General features: G+C 42.3%; 1 protein-coding gene across 9 annotated transcripts in view; it reads right to left on the bottom strand.

Annotated features, from left to right (window-relative positions):
* The window catches only part of pnpla7b (patatin-like phospholipase domain containing 7b), a 340731-nt gene that overhangs the window by 106897 nt on the left and 210831 nt on the right, over positions 1 to 23003 (bottom strand). For all 9 annotated transcript variants that reach the window (XM_072566409.1, XM_072566407.1, XM_072566410.1 and 6 more), the window contains one exon: positions 18957 to 19075. In XM_072566409.1, the coding sequence (XP_072422510.1) occupies positions 18957 to 19075 (119 nt within the window). The remainder of the gene's footprint in view (positions 1 to 18956; positions 19076 to 23003) is intronic.

The raw sequence follows: 23003 nt of genomic DNA, 5'->3' as shown, positions 1-23003 counted from the left end.
CAGATCTGAGCTGCGATGACCTGGTGGACAATTAAACATTTGACTGGGGGAGACTGCTTGAGAAATATCTCCATCCTTCATGATAGGGGAGTCCAGTGCTTCAGTGTAAAAGAAAAGGCTGAAGATTCATAGCAACATTCAGCTGCAAGTACTGAACACTGCCCTCTTCAGGACGTCTCCAGCCAATTAGATTCATGCCTCATTCTATGTCTGGAGGCACTGCATTTTGTGAAGGCTATTCTCTGGCAATGGACACCTTCTGTTGTAGAACTTGCAATGCCCCTAGTCAAGCTGTTGCAGTACAATTACAACAGCGGCATCTACCCAGCAATGTGAAAAATTGCACAGTTGTGTCCTGTACACAATGAAACAGAACAAATCCAACCCTGCAAATGACCACCCCATCAGTTTAATCTCGATCATCAGTAAAATGATGGAAGGTGTCATAAAGTGCTGTCAAGCAGCACTTGCTCAGTGACGCCCAGTTTGGGTTCTGCCAGTTCTTGACCTCATTATAGCCTTGGTTCAAATACAGACAAAAGAGATAACTCCAGAGCTGAGGTGAGAACGACTACCCTTGACATCAAGGTCTCACTTGACAGAGTGTAGCACCAAAGAGCCCTAGTAAAACTGGTATCAGTGGGAACCAGGTGAAAACGCTCTTCTGGTTGGAGTCAAACATACCATAAAAGATGTTATAGCGAACAGAACATCACACAAGAAATTCCTCATGGTAATGTCCTAGGCCCAAGCATCTACAGTTGTTTCCTTGATCCCACCATCATAAGGACAGAAGAGAGGATAGCACAATGTTCGCACAAAGTCTCTTCCCTGGGGTGGGGGAGTCCAGAACTAGAGGCAGAGGTTTAGGGTGAGAGGCGAAAGATATAAAACAGGCCTAAGGGGCAACTTTTTCATGCAGAGGGTGGTGCATGTACAGAATGAGCTGCCAGATGAAGTGGTGGGGCTTGTACAATTGCAACATTTGAAAGGCATTTGGATGGGTGTATGAATAGGAAGGGTTTGGAGGGATATGGGCCGGGTGGTGGCACATGGGACTAGATTGGGTTGAGATATCTGGTCAGCATGGATAAGTTGTACTGAAGGGTCTGTTTCCGTGCTGTACATCTCTGTGACTCTATTCACGACCTCTCAGATACTGAAGCAGTCTATGCACATATGCAGCAAGATCTTGCCAACATCCAGGCTTGGGTTGACAAGCGGTAAGCAAAATTCACACTACACGAAGGCGAGGCAATGACCATCTCCAACAAGACAGAATCTAACTATCATCAACTTACATTCAACTCAAACTAACCAGAAATCGAACTAGACTAGCCACATAAATACTGTAGCAACCCAACAGCAGGACAGAGGTTAGAAATCTTAAAGTGTGTAATTCACCTCCTGATTCCCCAAAGCCTGATCATCATCTAGAAGACACGAGGCAGGATTGTGATGTAATACTCCCACATATCAGAATTAGTGCAGCTCCAACAACACTCAAGCGTAGCACCATTCAGGACAAAGCAACCTGCTTGATTGGCACCACATCCACAAACATTTACTCCCTCCACCACTATCTACAGAATGTACTGCAGAAATTCCCCAAAAGATCATTACAGCACCTTCCACTAACCACCTGACCACTACCATCCAGAAGGACATGGGTAACAAATTCCCTGCCTAACAGCATTCTGGGTCTATCTGCAGCAGTTGTGGGTCACCAGTAGCAGCTCACTGCCGCCACCTTCTCAAGGGCAAGCACAGAGAGACAATGGTTACTAGCCCAACATAGTTTCATAAAAACACAGCTACTCTGGCATGCCACCAAAGAACTGGCAGCAGCCAGGAAAAAACATCTTAAGGCAGGTTGGCATCTTTATAAGGAACAGGAGTAGAACATAACAAAAATAAAATTATTTGAAAAATGTATGTATTACAGTAAATGCAATGATATAACTCTTTCTGATATAATTCATGGCAGGAGGTGATCTTGCAATTGTACTAGCACATTGACATCATCCTTCTGACTGAATGTGACAATTCCAAAGGATCGGTACGAGATTATCCTGAAACATCACCTTGCAAGAATCTCCTGATTCAGCTCACTAGTGTTTTTGACAGCAATGTATCATCTTCCAGTCGCAGTACACAACCTGTGGATAAATGCCCTTGAGTTAAGCATATAGTAACTAATTCAAAAAAGATTCTCAGGAGAGGCAACGAGCAAGCTCATGTCACTTCCTTCAGGAAAGCTCACTGACATTCAGAATACAACAGAAAGTCAAAGCAATGTCAAGGGTTCACCAGGATAAGAGGCTTCTGTGGAAAAACAATTATGACAAACAAGCAAACTCTTTTTCTCATCTTTTGGTAATTTCAATGATTGCACCCCTGTACTGACCGCTTTAGTCCCCAAAGTACACATTTTCTGCCCTTGGCAGTTATCTGTCCTTGATCAAGGAAATAAGATCTGGACTGGCTTTGTGTCCTGCACTTAGCTGAGAAAATGCACAAGACAGAGACTAGAAAAGAATGACGGTGATTCAGTACCAGTACCATGCAACCCAGAGCCAATAGGAACAGCTAAGACAATAAGGAAACTCAAAATGCCTGCCTGCTTGGAGACCCATACACCTGCAATAGCCAGTCTCTTTATGGTGGAGGAAAATGGAGCAAAAGGTGAATTGCTGAGCACATGAAAGGCCATGAGCACTGTCGCTCTGGAAGTCCAAAAAAAGTGCTGTTCTAGCATCTCAATATTCCATTTTGGATAGTCAAAATCCACACGCAGTAATAATCAGGAAACAATACTACAGGTGCACAGATGAGTTGGAAAGAAATTCTCTCCATCTCTGGATGTCGCAATTACCCTCTGAGACAGTATTTTTGCTTCACAGAATCAGAGTGTTTTGGTGCAGAAAGAGGCCATTTGGGCCACTGTGTCTGCACTGGCTCTTCAAAGGAACATTATTATGTACTGCCAATATCCTTTTCCTCATACTCTTGCACATGATTTCCATGCAGATAATCAACCAATTCCCTCTTGAATGCTTCCAAGAAAACTATATGCCATTTAGTACCGCTGGAGCTGGTCGTAGTTAAATTGCAGCAGTCCAAGGAACAGTCTGCATAACTCAGTGCCCAGAGATTCATTTGCCTTTAGGTCTTCCAGTTAACTGTGCAAGTGCACAGCCTGCAATCTGACAGCAACTTGTCGTTGCAGCTTTGTCAAAATGGATCTAAGAATTTCACAGCTACATTTATTAAAAACATGCTGTAACCAGTACTGCAGAACTCATCATGCATCTAGTTAAGGTGCTTTCAATACAACTACAATGTTGGCATCCACCTGACATGGTGAAAAAATGCCCAAGTATGGCTTGGCTGTAAACAGCCGGACCAATCCAATCCAGGAAAGCAATGACACAGATGAACAGATCATCTTGTGTCCCTTTTGGGGTAAACTGTGCAAAAAACAAAGTCAGGGTAAACCAGGTGCATGCCATCGCTCCCATTTCCTTCCCCTAAACACCCCCCCCCCCCCCAAATTCTTCCTCTGAATACAGCATACATTTGCAGGACAGACACATCATCAGAATGTACGCAAATTACTCAGTGCCATTATTCAAAGCTTCCATCAAATTGAATCCACTGTGAGTTGGAACATGTTCTAGCTAATTACAGACACCAATGTTATGAATTCAATCTTCATGCATTTCTATCTAACACTTCAAAATCCAAAAACTAAAGACTCCTTGATATTTTACAAATAAACCTATTTCAGGAAATATCAGCCTGAGGTCAAGGTCACTCAGTCTGACAGAGAAGGTGGGGGGAAAAAAGGCTCTTTTCTCTCCCCTCAATAACATTCTCAAAAAATGCATCGTGATAAAACCGAGTCAAATGTTCAGGGATCGGAGGTGGAAGAGAAGCAGACAGCTTAATTAGTCGCTTATAACACTAATGATCTGAATAAACTGCTGTAAAGCAGTGCAGTGCTTTTGCCAACATTATTCAAGCACTCACTTTGATGAAATCATTAACTGAACTTCAGTCTGCTAATTTTCCCACATCGGCAGCAGGAGAACAGACGTGCATTTGTACAACAGTTCTCATGATCTCAGGACATCAAAAAGAATTTTACTGCCAATGAGATACTTTCTGACATAAAATTACCATTGTGATGTAAGAGATATTACAGTCAATTTGCCTACAATAGGGGTCCACGATCAATAATGAAATCAATGAGATTATTTGTTCTCATAGAGATGTGCAGCATGGAAACAGACCCGTCCATGCCGACCAGCTATCCCAACCCAATCTAGTTCCACCTGCCAGCACCCGGCCTATTTCCCTCCAAACCCTTTCTATTCATATACCCATCCAAATGCCTCTTAAATGTTGCAATTGCACCAGCTTCCACCACTTCCTCTGGCAGCTCATTCCATACACGTACCACCCTCTGTGCGAAAAAGTTGCCCCTTAGTTCTCTTTTATATCTTTCCCCTCTCACCCTAAAACTATGCCCTCTAGTTCTGGACTCCCCGACCCCAGGGAAAAGACTTTGTCTATTTATCCTATCCATGCCCCTCATAATTTTGACCCTCGGCCTCCGATGCTCCAGGGAAAACAGCCCCAGCCTGTTCAGCCTCTCCCTATAGCTCAAATCCTCCAACCCTGGCAACATCCGTGGAAATTTTTTCTGAACTCTTTCAAGTTCGAATAAAAACAGGTTGATCATATCGATTAGAACATCAGGAGAAGTCCCCTGTTCCTCCTCCAATTGTGCCATGGGATCTTTCATACTCACCCGAGAGGGATGTTTGCAAATCCAACTTAACATCGTGTCTAAAATAAACTGTGCCCTGAAAAAAGGCAACACAGGCTTTTTAATGAATAGAGGGATAGGAAAGGCTCAGGTAGGTATATTTACGTAAATATTCATTCTAAAATCAAAAGAGCAGAGTAGTAGGCAGAAATTGCATTTTTAGACACTGCAGGAAAAGGGAATACGAAAACAAGTTGAGGCAATGAAATGTGAGAAAAACAGAGTAGGTTGGTGTGTGCATCCCAGACAAGTTTGTTTACATAAACATACAAGAGCATAAGAAGCAAACTGAATGAATTACAGTCACAAATTCACCTTCAAGGGTTTGACATGGTCGTCGTGAGGGGAACAAGATTATAAATGGTCAGGCCTGGGATGAGGATTGAATATATGGGCTGAGAAGATCAACAGGAAGGATGGCAGAAATTGCTTGAGAATAACGAGAGGTTAGTGGCGATGGGCTGAGTGTCTGGGAGCAGCTCAAGATTAAATTCGAACTCCATTAAGCCCACTGTGCTTACAACCCTGTCATATGATGCAGAGTCATGAGTCTGCTATCATCCAGCCTCTGGAATGCTTCCAATAAGACAGCTTTTTTTTTAAAGATTAGATTACTTACAGTGTGGAAACAGGCCCTTCGGCCCAACAAGTCCACACCGCCCCGCCGAAGCGCAACCCACCCATACCCCTACATCTACCCCTTACCTAACACTACGGGCAATTTAGCATGGCCAATTCACCTGACCTGCACATCTTTGGACTGTGGGAGGAAACCCACGCAGACACGGGGAGAATGCACAAACTCCACACAGTCAGTCGCCTGAGGCGGGAATTGAACCCGGGTCTCTAGCGCTGTGAGGCAGCAATGCTAACCACTGTGCCACCGTGCCGCCCACACAGAACTCTATCAGAAAGTATAAGCTCATCATCATCAGTGAGGAAAAAGACTTCATTCAAGGATTCACAGGGAGTTCCTCAGTAACACTGTAGGCTGGATGGCAGTTTGGATAAATGGTCCATGTCTTACAAAAGCTTAGGACTATCATGAGAATTCGAGACAGGACAAAATCACAAACATGCTATGGAGGCCACGCTGCAGAAAATTCAATTTAGCTAAGTAGGCCATGTCCCCCACACAGATGGTGACAGAATCCCCAAGCAGATCCTCCATTGGGAATGGCGTTAGGGCAAACACCACAGGGTGGTCAGCACAAATGGTAGTAAGGATTAAAAAAAAGCAAAGCTCTAAAAATGTCTGCATTGAAAACCCCTCCCCTTGGGAAATCACTGCAGTCTAACAGCCCACGTACAGGCATGTCTAGCACGTTTTAAGGACCATCAGCACAAACCCGACATTGAGAATGGTCATTAGAGGAAGGTAAGCATGGTGAACCATGTCAAAGGCTGGAGATTGTTCTAACTACAAGCTAGTATACAAGTGGTCAGTCACAGACACCATTTCAGGGCTACTTTAGTGGAGGAAGATCACTGATTGGATGAATTCAAACAGGGCATTTGTCTAAGGATGGGCATGAATTTGAGAAGTGAAAGCCTGTTCAAGCACTGGAGAGGAAGAACTTGAAGACAGGGCAGTTGACAAGGGGACAAGAATTTCTTTGTGATCAGAGATGTGAAGGGAGGGTGACAGTACCTGAGAAGAGGAAATGATTAAGAAGTGAGGAAATCGGATGAGTGAGGATACTTCCACCAGTGAAATCAAACACATTGGAAATGCAGAGAGAAAACACTAAAAGAAATCCTGAGCCTGCAACTTAATCGTCCTTACTATCCTGTCCTTTTGCGGTGCTGAAAAAGCACAGCAAGTCAGGCTGCATCCGAGGAGCACACGAGTCGATATTTTGGGCATAAGCCCTTCATTCCTAACCTGCTGTGTTTTTCCAGCGCCACACTTTTTGACTCTGATCTCCAGTCCCCACTATCTCCTGTCCTTTTTCCATTGCAACCTTTTGGGGATAGATCTACTTAAGCAGTAACTACAAACCTGCTGAACACTATTAAATAACTAGGATGATGAGGGTGATCATTTTCACCTCACAGGGCAAGGATGTTGTGAAACTGGAAAGGGTTCAGAAAGGATTTACAAGGATTTTGCCAGGGTTGGAGGGTCTGAGCTATTGGGAGAGGCTGAAGAGGCTGGGGCTGTTTTCCCTGAGTGTTGGAGGCTGAGGGGTGACCTTATAGTGATTTATAAAATCATGAGGGGCATGAATAGGGTAAATAACAAGGTCTTTTCCCTGAGGAGGGGGAGTCCAGGACTAGAGGTTTAGGATGGGAGGGGAAAAATTAAAAAGGGGCCTAAGGGACAACGTTTTCAAGCAGAGGGTGGTACATGTATAGAATGAGTTGACAAAGGAAGTGGTGGAGTCTGGTACAACTACAACATTTAAAAGTCATCTGGATGGGAAAATGAATAGGAAAGGTTTAGAGGAATATGGGCCAAGTGCTGGCAAATGGGACTAGATTAGTTAAGGATATCTGGCCAGCACTAACAAGTTGGATCTAAGGGTCTGTTTCTGTGCTGTACACCTCTATGTCCTCCTTTAGTAGGATTTAGGGAGCAGGTAGTGGACTTCGTAGACAACATGAGATGGGAGTTAGCAGAAAAAATTGGAGTTCACGTTTGAAAAATGGGAAAACCTCCAGGATACAGTCTGGTAGGCTAGACAAGGCAAGGGAAACAGCAATACCAGCTGACTGATTGAACTTAATCTTTGTGGCAAAGAAATCATTGAGGTCTTCATAGCGGTTTCTTCAGGTCAGGATGAAGGACGAAAGTGGACGGGGCTATTGAGGTGGTTTGTAGTGGAGAACAGAAGCCAGGAATTGTGAGGAATTTTGGCAGAGAGTAGCAAGACTTGACAGTGCTTTACAAGGTCGAAGCAGATATACCACAGCCCTGATAGTAATCAATAGCTGAATCAGGTCTGAGTCCCTGAACTTGAGATAGCTGAGAGGAAAGTCTTATGAGGGGAGTGAGCAGACAGACAGCAATGGCTTGAACGGGAAGCAGGGCAAAGTTAAGAAAAGAGTGTGATTGAGTAGACTGGTGGCTTCAAAAATGTTGCAACTAGGGCCAAGGTTGGATAGTTAGTAATTTGAAAATGCATTTGTGGATAGCTTGCAGGAGGAGTATTTGTTTTCCCCAGATGCAAATACAGAAGGAACTAGGTTTGAGAAAGGATATAGCAACTGAAGTCAATTGTTGGAACCATACCCCATTGAAACCAGTTAAATCAACAGCAAAAATTGTTTGAACTCGAGTCATTCTTATCTGTTTGGCTTACAATCCCTTCAGACTGTGCATTTATTATTGGGATTTCAGAGAAACTGCAGACTAAAAAGGCATTCTGTTCTACAAAACATTATAAAGTGAATCAGGCAACCCTTACCTGACTGCGCAAAGAAAAAGATAATTGTAAAGGCGTTAGCAGTGGCAGGTCTTCCCCAAAGACCGACATGCGTCAATCACCAATACAGTACCTGGTTATTCTACCCTCTATGAATTGAACAAGGAAATAACCATTGCTCTAGCTACACTACAAGTCAAAACATTTCAGTTTTTAAATCAATTGACAAGCGTAAGTGCAATTTTCACACATAGCGAGTGTAATATTGTTTTAAAAAAAATCACCTCAAAGATGTAGCGATGGGACACTGAAAAAGGCATCAGCTGTCACTTACGCTTCACTTTCAAACTAGGCTGCTGAGTTAAAAAGGGGGAGAGAGAGACAAAACGTTTAGACTGATAGACATGGCGAGCAACTTACAATAGACCACAGAATTTTTAAAAATCCATGTGTGGGATGTGGGTGTCAGTGTTCTAGGCCAGCATTTATTGCCCATCTCGAACTGCCTTTGATAACATGGTGATGATTGAGTTTCTTAAACTCTGGAACTGCTATAGTCCATGTAGTGTAGCAGTGTTTGACAGTTCTCACAGAGTATTATGAAATTGAGTGTTTGCTATGCCATTTTCAGACTGCCGGCCTTGGGTCACATGGATGCCAAACTAGATAGGACCTAGAATTCCTTCCATAAAGGACATTAGTGAATTAAATAGGCTTTTTGGACTAATCAATAGTTTCATGGTAACCGTTACGGAGGCTAGCCTTTCATTTCAGATTTTGAATATTGTTGAAAAATCTCGAGGGCATTTCGCAAATATGCCAATGTAAAGGGGAGTAATGTTTGTATTATTCATGAGAGGAGCATGGTTTTTGGTTGGAAAGTGGATACTGACTAGTAGAGGTTTGCCTGTTGCAAACCAGAATCTACTAGAGACACTGATCCTTGAAGTGCACCCCCCCCCCAGCTGATTGAGCACACGTATGTTGCAAGATGCCAAATAAGTGGTTTGATTTTCACATGCAACACTGAATATCTAGCAGTGCTGTGAAGTTTCAAGGACAATCTGGACACGCACATCTATAAACCAACAAAAAGATGGGTTTAGTCATCTGAAAAATGCATGATTATACCAATAAAATGTGAGCGTATCTAAGTGACAGGCTGCCCAGCAGAACCAGACAAACTTGCTCTAAAAAAAAATGCTTGTTGGATTAAAGCGGCTGAATGATATATCTTATTGGGTTCACCCTCATTGTCTACTGGATCCGCACATGCAGGGCTGCTCAAGACATAAAAAAGTGATGTCCATTTATGTCCTGTCTTATCTTGAAGCAGTTCTGCACAACGCAAATTGGTCAAATGAAGAGCGATTTACAACAACCAGTTTTGGCCAAGTTTTCCACATTTTTGGTGAAGCTTTCCTTTATATTTGTAAAGGCCATATAGGACTCTCAAATCAATAGCAATTCCGTGTTCATGTGCTCATTCCACAATGCTAGCCTATTCACCAATGTACCACATAAGGAGGCCACAGACATTTTACCCTGCAACTCTACATCATGGTAATTGAAATCTGTCACCAATGTGTGAACCGAAATTCTGCGAACTAATGAACTCTACAATTTATGCAGCTACATTGAGTTTCAGTGACATCACAAACATCCTAGCTGATGCTGTTGTCACAGGACTCGCTCTAAGTCTAGTACTCTCAAACATCTTTGTTGGATTCCATGAGGAAAGTGCAACCTCCTACCCCCATATTGCTAAATATGTTGCTGGTATGTTTACTAATCTTGAATTCGGAGATGCATGTAAAACTTTCCTTACTAGTTTTAATCAACTCCAACCTGCACTCAAATTCACCTTTGATATGGTCCAGATAAATAAATTCAGTTTCCCTGAATGCTAGTTGAAAAGTCTGCCAGAGGTTTCCCAACGACAGTCTGTTGCAAGCCTAACTTCACTGGTTAGGAATCCCAATACAAATATTGGCTAGAGTTCCAAATGCTATAGGACTGACCTTATATGCAAACTCCTAAATAGGACTCAAACTATTTGCTCTCTGCACAAGCTAGATGCTAACTAGTGTGCATCAAAGCCATCCTGCAAGATAATGGCTCTCCTGAGCACATCACCTCTCACTGTATATTAGTAATCTCATGAATAAGCCTCAGGTTGCCTTGTTGTCGTGAAAGTGCCCAAACCGCCTGGAAGGATAAACTATCTTAATAAAATTATCAACAGGTGACTCCGCATGTAGCTATATGAGTGAAATGCCCTCATGAGACTTTTCAGCAATACTCAAAATCTGAAATGAAAAGTTAGCCTCAGTAACAGGATATTGCCATCAAGCTAAAAAGACATTTTGCTGACTATTTAAATGAGGATTTGAAGTTCAGTACGTGTGTGATGGTAGGTATGTAGGTTGTATGTCTCAAAGATTGGTGCATCATATCAATCAGCATGTCTCTTTGGCTGTTCACACCAGGCACGATATGTCCATAGGAAGAGCACACACTTATAAAACATTAAGTAATGTCCGACATTGGATAAGATTCTTGTGTTAAGAATTACATTGTCAATTTAAGCCTATTACTCAGGATTGCAGTGTGGCACATTCATACTATTGAAAGCTACATATATTCATTCACAGGGCACTGTCCTTTGCAGCCAGAAAGAACATACACACACAAACAAACACACACCACACACACACACACACCTCAAATTACAAAAAAAACTAGATGACAGCCATTGTTTGTTTCATTTCTTGGGGCAATGCCTTGACCATAATCAAACTGATTGTTTCAAATTTAATCACAGCTTGGCAGTTATCGGCCAGTCATCATCTAACTGGTGCATTCTCCATGGCAACACCTCCATCCATTTTTCAACCAATCAGCATGATTTTTGCATACAGTATAAAAATGTTGCTCCTCTTCACATCGGGTGCTTGTAAAGTGTAGATTGCACAATCAACAGCTTTGACAAAATGTATTTTTTTAAGCAACGATCAAGCTCTGTTCAACCAGGTAACGAGTTACATGCTGGTGTTGCAGACTGCAGCTGATTGTGCAGTAATAAGGATTCTCTCTTGGACAGGTTGACAAAGAGAATTGGGAGAAAAATGACTTTTTGACTAAACAGTGAGCTGCATTAAAACAGTCAGTGAAATGAGTTCAGAAACTTTGGAGAGAGAGGGGAGCCAAGAACAAGGGATGACCAATTCATTCAGGGGTCAAGTCTGTCAGAACTGCAGCAGCTAGGGATTGCAGTGAGCTAAGAGAGCAGGCAGAAAGAGACAATTTCAGTGAGTTTCGAGCAACTTCCGACTGCTACATTAGAGATGGAGGTTGCTACCTTGGAGTCAAAGGTGTGTGCATGGGTACATATAAACATGTGGGCGACATGGTGACATAGTGGTTAGCACTGCTGCCTCACAGAGCCAGAGACCCGGGTTCATTTCCCGCCTCAGTCGACTGACTGTGTGGTGTTTGCACATGTTCCCCATGTCTGTGTAGGTTTCCTCCCGGTGCTCCGGTTTCCTCCCACAGTCCAAAAACATGCAAGTTAGGTGTATTGGCCACGCTAAATTGCTCGTAGTGTTAGGTGAAGGGGTAAATGTAGGGGAATGGGTCTGGGTGGGTTGCGCTTTGGCGGGTCGGTGTCTACTTGTTGGGCCAAAGAACCTGTTTCCACACTGTAAGGAATCTAAGGAATCTAATCTAATCTAATGTATTACTTAGGTTGAGAAGGTATTAGAAACAGTGAAACTTATAGGGAGTGTAGGTATTGTACATCAATACATGCAGATTGTTTCGAATGTAATAGAATCTTAAATATTCGGTGCCTGAAACTCTCAAAATATTCCGATTTACAAATTTGAAAAAGTACCCTCTAATTTAAGATGAGCAACATCAAAGATATTATACTCAATGAATTAAAATTAAAATGTACAATTTTAATTCATTGAAATCTGCAGCTAAAGGGGATGTGAGCAGGCAGTTAAAGAAAACTCTCAATTTTAAAGCTCAGCATTGAATGAGTATTAATTGGCTTGGCTAAATCATGTGCACAGTTAAATGCATGTTTTGCTAAATCAGCAGTTAATGACAGGACACTATTCTTCAGAGTTCTTCTATGGCAATGACTATAAAGACAGAAACAGCAGTACACCCACCACTGAGACACAAAAGAAATCACAACCACTTAGAAAACTACAACGAGGAATTCATGATCCTCACCCTTTATGAACAAACTTAAGTTCTTATAATGGTAGACAATAATTTGTACATGCTTCTCATAAATGACTCACTGCAAATGGAAATACTGAGTTGTTGCTATATCGATGAATTCTCCACACTGTAGGGATTCTATGATTCCAACTCCCCTATAGAAGGTGATGCTCAGGTGCACTACTGACAGGATTGCTGAAGGTAGTCCTCAGATGAGACATTAAATTGTGGTTCCATCTACTTTCTCAACTGGAAGCCAACATTTCTACTCAAATGCCATTATGCAGGCAGGGCTGCAGAGTGACTGAGACTGAGAACTGAATAGTCAGGGCTCTGTGACATTTAAGAGAGATAGGCAAAAAGTAAAAAGGTGGTGGTGCAGCGCTGCTGAGAAGGGATGAAGTCAGTGTTTTAATGAGAGACGTTCTCTGATTACAAGAGTAGAATGCAGAATCTGTTTTTTTTTAAACCATTCATTCACAGAACATGGGTGTCACTGGCTCAGCCAACATTTATTACCCATCACTAATTGCTCAGAGGACAATTAAGAGTCAACCACATTTCTGTGGGTCTGGAGCCACTTATAGATCAGATCAGGTAAGCAGAACAGTTTCCCTTCCTAAAGGGCATTAGTGAACCAGATAGGTTTTCCTGACAATCGACAATGGTCATCATTACACTAATGATGGCAAACCTATTTGGGTGGAGTTTAGAAGCAGCAAGGAGACAGCAGCAATCATTTGTAGGAGAGGTTTCTCGGTGGTAACACCAAACATGGGCATTTACAACCTACATAGAGATGAGCTAAAACTAATGAAAACCAATTCTCTGGTGAAAGAATTCTGAGAATGCGATTGGACAGACTTCTGGAGCAATATGTGAAGGCAATAGGAAAGGGCTAATTAATAACCTTGAAGTAAAAGAACCTTTTCGAACAATCAGCATAGTATCGTAGAAATTTCCATGAAGTTTAAACAAAGTCACTAAATGCAAAACTAGGGCTTCAATCTAAACAAAGGCAATTATGAAGATACAAAGAGGAAGTTAGCTGCAATGAATCAGAAAAATATATTTAAAGGTTTGGTAGCAGCTAGACAATGATTAACATTTAAAGAGTTAATGGTTGTTTTTCAATAAGCATATTTCTTCATGGTAGGACAAAAACCGAGTAAGTGAGAGCGCCATTGCTAACAAGAGAAGTTAATAATTTATTAAATCAAAGGTGGAAGGGTGTAAGTTGCCAAGAAGAGTTGTAAGCCTGAGGACTGGGAGTATTTTAGAATTCAACAAACCAGGAATGGAACAGAATATGAATGTAAAATAGCAAGAAATATACAAATGGACTGTAAAAGCTTCTACTGGTATACAAAAAAAGAATACTAGCAAATCTGGGCCCACTACACAAAGACACAGGAAGTTTATAATTGTCAAATGGCAGAAAAGCCAACTGAGTACTTTGTGTCTGGCTAAATTGAGGAAGACATATGATGTCTCACTGAAATAATTAAGATCCAAGGGTCTAGTCAGAGTGGGTAAATGAAAGCAATTAGGATTACTGAGAGAAAGTAGTATTGGAGAAATTAATGGGAGTTTTTAACTTTCAATGGATCCAGTAAACTTCAACATACAATGTTGAAAAGGATAGCTACAGGGAGAGTGAATACATCAACGATCATCTTTTAAAACTATGGACTCTGCAATAATTGTTCCAGATTGAAAGTTTGCAAACATAACCCCATTGCCTCTGAAAGAAGGGAGAAACAGAGTCCAAGGAATTATAGGTCTGTTAGCCTGATGTCAACAGGAGAGAAAATTCTGCAATCTATTAAAAAGAATGTGATGATTGGACATTTAGAAAATAATTGTTCAATTGGACAGCATCAACATAGATTTATGAAAGGGAAATCAATGATTATAAACCTGACATAGCTTTTTGAGAATGTTACTAGCAGAATTGACAATGGGCAAGCAGTGGACGTGAAGTGTTTGAATTTTTAGAATGCTTTTAGTAAAATCCCTTTCAAGAGGTTAGAAAACAAAATTAAAACTCTTGGAATTGAGGTAATATACTAACATGAACTGGTTAACAGGCAGAAAGTCGAGGCTACGAATAACTGGGTCATTTTCAATTTGGCCGGCTATGACCAGTCGCGTATCATAAGGCTGGGTGTTTGCACCCCGGCTGTTCACAATCTATTATCAATGATTTGAATGTGGGTGCCAATCGTAATCTTGCCAAATGTGACAATGACATAAAACTGGATGGGAATGAGAGTTGTGAGAAGGGTACAAAGAGGCTTCAATGGGATTTAGTTAGGCTGGGCGAGTGGACAAGAGCATGGCAGATGGGCTATAATGTGGATGCATGAGGTTATTCACTTTGGTATGAGGAATAAAGGTGCAAAGTAATTCTTAAACGGGAAAAGATTAGAGAGTGCCGATGTCCAAAAACACCTATGTGTCCTTGTTCCTAAACCACTGAAAGCCGACATGCAGATGCAGCAAGCAATTAGGAAGGCAATTTGTCCATCAGCACTTATCATAAGAGGGACAAAGGAATATTGCTTCAACTGTATGTGATTGTTTATAAATGACTTGGAAGAGGAAGTGGAAGGGTGGGTTAGTAAGTTTGCTGATGACACGAAGATTAATGGAGTGGTGGATAGTGTGGAGTGCTGTTGTAGGTTGCAATGGGACATTGACAGGATGCAGAGCTGGGCTGAGAAGTGGCAGATGGAGTTCAACCTGGAAAAATGTGAAGTGATTCATCTTGGAAGGTCGAATTTGAATGCAGATTACAGGGTTAAAGGCAGGATTCTTGGCAATGTGGAGGAACAGTGGGAATCTTGGGGTCCACGTTCATAGATCCCTCAAAGTTGCCACCCAAGTCGATAGGGTTGTTAAGAAGGCGTATGATGTGTTGGCTTTCATTAGCAGAGGGATTGAGTTTAAGAGCCACAAGGTAATGCTGCAGGTGTTGAAAGCCCTGGTTAGACCACACTTGGAATATCGTGTTTAGTTCTGGTCGCCTCATTATAGGAAAGATTTGGAATCTTGAGAGAGGGTGCAGAGGAGATTTATCAGGATGCTGCCTAGACTGGAGGACAGAGACATCAGGGACATTTAAGCGATTCTTGGATAGGCACATGGATGAAATGAAGGTTAGTTTGTAGGTTAGTTTGATCTTACAGTAGGATAAAAGGTTGGTACAACATTAAGGGCTGAAGGGCCTTTAATGTGCTGTACTGTTCTATGTTCTATAATACTGATTAGCCTGTACCTGCAGTTGTGTACATGTCTGATCCCCTTGCTTAAGAATGGATATACTTGTCACAGAGTAGTCACAGACAGGATAGACAAAGTAGGTGCACAGTAGCTGCATTGTGGGGGACCTGAAGCAAAGCGATTGTAATAGTACAAGGGAGCAGATCAAGACCATTTTGTCAAGGTCAACCAGTGATGGGCAATAAATACTGTCTTAGCCAGCAATGCACATATCCATGAATGAAGAAAAGAAACAATGTCTTTTAAAGGCTGCAGAGGTTAGAACGAGGGACACAGTCTCGGGGAGGTGGGGCTGTGTGTCAAGTGAAGAGAGAGAGAGAGAGACACACACGCACAAAGAGAAAGAGACAAAGACACAAAGAGAGAGAGAGTCAAAGACAGAGAGAGACAAAGACAGAGACACAGAATTATTCAGACAAAGGGATGGCTGATAGCAAGCATGGGAAGGAAAAAGCTTATAATGGGAGCAATGAGTTAGGAATGGGTTGGCTGTGCTGAAAACTGCCCATGTCATGTCAGGGCCTGAGGTGTGGGGTTGGTTCAAGAAGAAGGTGGTGGTATTGGGATCCTAAAATTATTGAAGTTAACATTGAGTCCTGAAGGTTGTAGGCACCAGCCCAACACAGGAATATTGGTCAGGAAACATAGTGACGTGTTGAAATAGCAGGCAACTGGAAGCTTGGGGTCACTTTTGTGGATAAAAAGTAAACATCTTGTAAAGTTGTCACCCAGTATCAAGGAACGACATTGTGAGCAGTGAATACTGTAGACTAGATTAAGTTAAGTGCAGGTAAATGCTTCACCTGGAAAGTGTGCCCAAGGCCTTGGAGAGTGAGGAGGGAGGAACTAAATGGGCAGGCATTTCACCTTCAATGATTGTATGGTAAGGTGCCGTGGAGAAATGTTGAGTGAGGACCAAGATGTGCAGAAGGAACAGTCCCTGCAGGATGCTGACATAGGAGTGGAAGGAAGTGTGTCTCTGGCGATGGCATCCCACTGGTGGTGGGGAAATGGTGGATTATAATCCTTTGCGAACCGGGGTGGTAAGTGAGGCCCAGCATGACCATATCAACATCATAGGAGGGAAGAGTAGGGGTGAGAGCTGAAGTGCTGGAAATGGGTCAAAAATGGCTAAGGGCCCTATCAATAACAGTGGTAGGAAATGCTCAGCTGAGGAATAAGATGGCCATCAGGAAGGTGAGAATGTTGACTTGAGACCGCACTCGTTTCAACCATGATCTACTAACAATCAGAGACATGAAAGACTGTGTTAATACCAGCCATCTTCAGAGAAGCTTCCTTCAAAATGCTGGCTGGATTTGAATTTAATAAATATCTGGACAGCTCTCCTGATGCTGCGTGTGGTATAACCGACACTCGAACCTATTGGATCAGGAGGGCCTTCTGATGCTGTCACAGTTGAAAAGCCAGATGAGGCACAGTGCCTTGGTTTACATTTGAAGTGAGATAGAGATGGGTGCCCAAAGATGGTGCCAGAAAGAGTGGGAAAGGGAGAGAAAATTCTTGAAAAGATACAAGTAAAAGGCCAGTTTGTAATACACATATCCAGAAGCCCAACCACGGAGACTGCCTCAAACCAATCCCACACCTCTAAACCACGTCCAGAGCTAACATCCAGTATTGGAAATGCAATGCAGCACCCATTTCCCTGGGTGTTTTGTGAGCAGCTGTGCAATTGTCAGATTAATTTACCCCTAATTAAAAATGAAGTTTTAATTAAACTTGGGTTCACTGAAAACACCAGAGCTTTGCTGTAGTGAGCCATCTTGTGCTTCAGTATAAAAACACACATGAGCATAAACACAACTCACAATTTCCGGAATCTCTGGACCTGAAATCGTGGTAGCGTGATTCAACTTTCTGATAGACTAACAGGATCTTGCAAGCAGACACGGGACATTGATTATTCATTGCTCTTCAAAATAACAGCTGGTATAATATTCAGTGACTCATTTAAGTCAGAAAAAAACAAACAATCTTCAACACCTCGAGCTAACTTAATGCTTTAAAGTGTTGAATTTAAAAATATGAAAGGTAGCTGATTCTTGTCCAGATGGAAATTAGCTTTCTGTTCTGTGGGGGAAAACTCTGAAAAACTGGATTATGACAGAATTTGTGACTAAGGTAAAGTTGCATTTGGGTATAGATAAAGTTGCAAATGGATGCGACCGGAAACATTGTCCTACTGCAGAATTTATTGGAAGCTGTGCACATACCAGTGCAAATGTAAATGAATTCCTTAATGTACCAATGTCACCCTGTCAACACTTTAAAATATCATTCAGAGACAGGGAACTGGCACACAGGCAGAATAGTTCATCTTTCTCCAATTTTAACAGATTTGAAATCACTTAAATTAAAATACATTATGAGCCTCGCTGTTAGTCCTGGAAAATCACTGCAACCTCAAATAGTTTCTACAGAAGGCCCTTGCATCTCTCATTGCTTAATGTAGGAACTGAGAGTGAGCTGTAGAAACTATGCACAATTATCAATGGACGGTTAGTGTTTGAAATTACCCCAGAATCCAAAGACAACCATAAGTCAATGCATTGTGTAATAATCTCTGTCAAGGTTTACATAAAGGGTCACCGCCTGGTTGTGATACTTGATAGTACATTGGTGCAGCACCAGTAGAAATTCATTGATCATTGCGTTCACATGACAGATGTAGAAATGACCAGTATCATGAGTGTTCCCTGCCAGATTTGCGAAGGGTCCGTTCTGGAGGCCCTCTGCCAGAAGCAGCAGTTGAGGCTTTGGTTGGCTCTTAACTGCCCTTTGAAGTGGTGTCTCGAAAGCCACTCAGTTCAAGAGCAATTAGGATAGGGGAAACAAATTCTAGTCTTCAGCCTGTGCACCAACTCACATTGTACGCACATGGACTGATGGATATAGCCTTTCGGCAATATTGTCATGTTGCCCAACTTCAGGTAAAACTCACTCTCATTTGATGAAATTAATTTCCACCTTGGTATCTTTGGTGGGATAGTAGGGAACAGGACTATGCAGTGAGTAGATGTGTAGATCTTCAGCCTTGTGGAACCTATAGTCCAGAAGGTGAAACTAAGTAGAAATAAGTAATGGTTTGGAAATGGAAAATAGCTTTAAGAAAGAAAGTCCTCTGTGGTTTCTGGAAATATACTTGCAGTCAATTTCAATCAGAATCTAATTCAAGATTAAATACTTATAATTCAACTATCAGGACTCACCTCGCGCCTCCACCTCCCAGCACCAGAGCAATAGAGTTGCCAGTGAGAGTCCGAGCCAAGCGGGAGAAATCCGAGTGACGATCTGGCAGCTTCTGAGAGATTCTTTGGTACATCTCGAGCTGAGAAGGCAGAAGACCAAACAGTATCATGCATCAGTTTGACTGACAGAGGTAAAAGTGTAAAAATTCGGCATAATATGGAAACACCAAAGCACTAAGTTATACATTTGATGTGACAAATTACACCTTGCAAATTTTTTCCATCAAATTTTAAAGAAGGAATATTCCAAGTTCAATGTTGATCTGAATGTGGACTTCTCAGAGACAAACTAAACAGGTACACTGAATACTAGTTTTCGCTGTGGCTATCTCACACATGACAGGCAAAGAAGTCTCTAATGTTGTGCTACTCATCCTTTTACCGAATCAGGTGCCATTCTGTCTTCCACAACTATTCATTTGCATTTCCATAACTGAATACAAACTTAGGTCTGCTGTCCTCCCCTCCTCAAACTACTCCCTTTACTGGAACAACCAGCCTTAAATATATAGTTTCAAAGGTCTTGAACTGCTTTATTCTCAAAGAGACGATCATTTACAATATTGTCAACTATGACGATGTATTTTGCTTGACAGGTAGAGCAAAACACTTGCTGGGAGCAATGGCACTCCTCCAGTACAGTCATACAGCACCCATCTTTAGACAAACCCATCTGTGGTGTCCAGACATCCCAATCTGACCTAGTTCCATTTGCCAGCACTTGGCCTATATCCCTCTAAACCCCACCTAGTCATATACCCATCCAGATGCCTTTTAAGTGTTGTAATTGTAGCAGCCTCTACCACTTCCTCTGGCAGCTTTAGATTAGATTTGCTATAGTATGGAAACAGGCCCTTCGGCCCAACAAGTCCACACCAACCCTCCGAACAGTAACCCACCCAGACCCATTCCCCACATTTACCCCTGACTAATGCACCTAACATTATGGGCAATTTAGCATGGCCAATTCATCCTGACCTGCACATCTTTGGATTGTGGGAGGAAACCGGAGCACCCAGAGGAAACCCATGCAGCTTCAGGGAGAACGTGCAAACTCCACACAGTCTCCCGAGACTGGAATTGAACCCAGGTCTCTGGCACTGTGAGGCAGCAGTGCTAACCACTGAGCCACTGTGCGCTGGTGTCCGTGGCCAAGTGGCTAAAACAACAAAGGTGAAGCATTTTGGGGTTGACCCATGCAGGTTCAAATCCTGTCAAGTACGTTTTTTCAAAGGCGGCACGGTGGCTCAGTGGTTAGCTTGTTCCATACACACATCACCCTCTGTGCAAGAATGTTTCCCCCAGGTCCTTTTAAATCTTTCCCATCTTACCTTAAACCTATGCCCTTTAGTTGCGGACTCCCCCACCCCAGGGAAAAGACCTTGTCTATTTACCCTCTCCAGGCCCCTCATGATTTTGTAAACCTCTATAAGGTCACCCCCTCAGCCTCTAATGCTCCATGGAAAGAAGTCACGGTCTATTCAGCCTCTCCCTAAAGCTCAACCCTCTAATCCTGCAACATCCTTGTAAATCTCTTCTGAACCCGTTCAAGTTTAACAACATCCTTCATGTGGAAGGGAGACCAGAATTGTGAGCAGTATTCTAAATGTGGCCTCACCAACATCCTGTACAGCCACGACTAGACCACCTCAACTCCTATACTCAATGTTCTGACCAATGAAGGCAAGCTTGCCAATGCCTTCTTCACTATCCTATTTACCTGCGACTCTACTTTCAAGGAACTATGAACTTGTGCCCCAAAGTCTCTCTGTTTGGAAACACTCTCCAGGACCCTCCTGACCTGATTTGCTTTACCAAAATGCAACACCTCACGTTTATCTAAATTAAACTCCATCTGACACTCCTTGGCCCACAGATCCAGATCCCGTTGTACTCTGAGGTAACCTCCTGCTTTGTCCACACCACCACCTATTTTGGGGTCATCTGTAAAGTTACTAACCATGCCTCCTATATTCACATGCAAATCATTTATATAAATGATGAAAAGCAGTGGACCCAGCACTGATTCTTGTGGCACACTGACGGTCATAGGCCTCCAGTTTGAAAAGCAACTTTCTATCATTGCCTGTCTCATACCTTCAAGCCAATTTTGTATTCAATTGGCTAGTTCCCCCTAGATCCCATGTGGTCTAACCTTACTAACCAGTCCACCCTGCAGAATGTTTTGCTGAAATCCATATAGATACTGTCCACCAGTCTGCCTTCATCAATCCTCCTTGTCACGTCTTCAAAAAACACTATCTCTAATCAGTCCTTGCCTTTCCAAATGCATATAAATCTTGTCCCTCAAAGTCCCCCTCTACAACTTATCCGCCACTGACGTAAGGCTCACTGGTCTATAGTTCCCTGGCTTTTTCTTACATCCTTTCTTAAATAATGGCACCACATTAACAAACCTCCAGTTGTACACCAGGGCTGTAACAATATGTTTTATTTTTATGGGCATCAGCACTTCATGTCTATCCTTAATTGCCCAGACAGCAATAACGGTCAACTTCATTGTTGTGGATCTAGTGTCACTTTTGGTCAGACCAAGGTTGGCAGAATTCCTCCCCAAAAGGAAGGAATGCTCTCAAGGACACTGGTGAGCCAGATGGGTATTTTACAACAATTGATAATGGTTACATGGTTGCCAGTGGACGAGATTCTAATACCAAATTTTTATGAGATTCCAATGCCACCACCTCAATAGTGGGAGCCCATGTTTCTGCAATATTGCCTGGGCTTCTGGACAATGAACCCCCTTCACCTGTGCAAGTATTTAAGATTACTTGCCATGACACTGATATTCTTTTAAAATATGGGTAAACCTTTTAGAAGCAGCTCTCCTTTCGATGTTGGATCTACACAACAGCTCCCTTAGTAAACTTTGCTCTCAATTACATCTGAGCTCTAGACCAGAAGCGGAAGCAAAAAGATTCTAAATCCAGGCATACTCTAATATTCTACAGGTTTTTTAAAAAGCCTTATAATGATGACTGATTCAAAGAGCAAGCAATAGGCACACCATAAGTAACACCCTCTCTCACAAGATCAACCCTTTTGCAAATTAACTGCATATGAGGTCATTGAAATAGGAAATTCGAAGAGTTGAGAATAGGTTTCTTTGGGGATCCATTGCCAGAGGCCTGTTGGAACCATGCTTTACAGGTGTACGTGACATGTCTAGTAAGTTTACATCCCTGAGGAATTTACACTCACTGCAACATGGAGGTTGGAATATTACAGTGCTCAGATGAATATTTAATCCATAATCATCATTGCAAGAAAATAAGTCCTTAACTAGATCAACAGAAACTGGATACAAATCAAGGAAGTGCTCTTGGGACAGAGACAATTATTAATTCGCACTTGGCTGTTTCTCAAATATGCAAAGCTCATCTTTAACAACCAACTCGAGCATCAATTGCCCAGTGCCGAGGAGTGTTCTAAGAATTAGTACTGCTTGAATGGGTGTCAAGTGTTTTTTTAACCACAGCTGGTGTCAGAAGTTTAATTCAAATTAGAACTTAATTTTATACTTGTTGAAAACTCATTTTACTTGTTAGCATAGTGGGCCCCTAGGCAGTAATCAAGGTTACATTACATAACTCATTTGTCTACTTGGGCAGCAACCCCTCCACCACCAGCGCACTATGGCTGCAATGTAAGCCATCTAAAGCTGCACAGCAGCTACGCACTAGTACTCCTTTGACAGCACTTTTGAAAAATGTTCATTCATTCGTAAGTCAGCAGTTATTATCTCCCCCTAGTTGCCCTCGAGAAAGTGGTAGTGAGCTGGCTTCTTGAACTATTGTAGTCGATAGGTTAGCCTACAATGCCATTAGAGAGAGAATTCAGAATCATTGGCGACCTTTAAGCGGCATTTGGATAGGTACATGGATGGGTGCTTAATCTAGGATAGAAGTTCGGCACAACATCGTGGGCCGAAGGGCTTGACCTGTGCTGTATTGTTCTATGTTCTATCTTCTATGATACTGAATCAGT

This window comes from Chiloscyllium punctatum, chromosome 49, assembly GCF_047496795.1.
Source record: "Chiloscyllium punctatum isolate Juve2018m chromosome 49, sChiPun1.3, whole genome shotgun sequence".
In the NCBI taxonomy this organism is placed as follows: Eukaryota; Metazoa; Chordata; class Chondrichthyes; order Orectolobiformes; family Hemiscylliidae; genus Chiloscyllium; species Chiloscyllium punctatum.
This window is presented reverse-complemented; position numbering and strand designations above follow the sequence as displayed.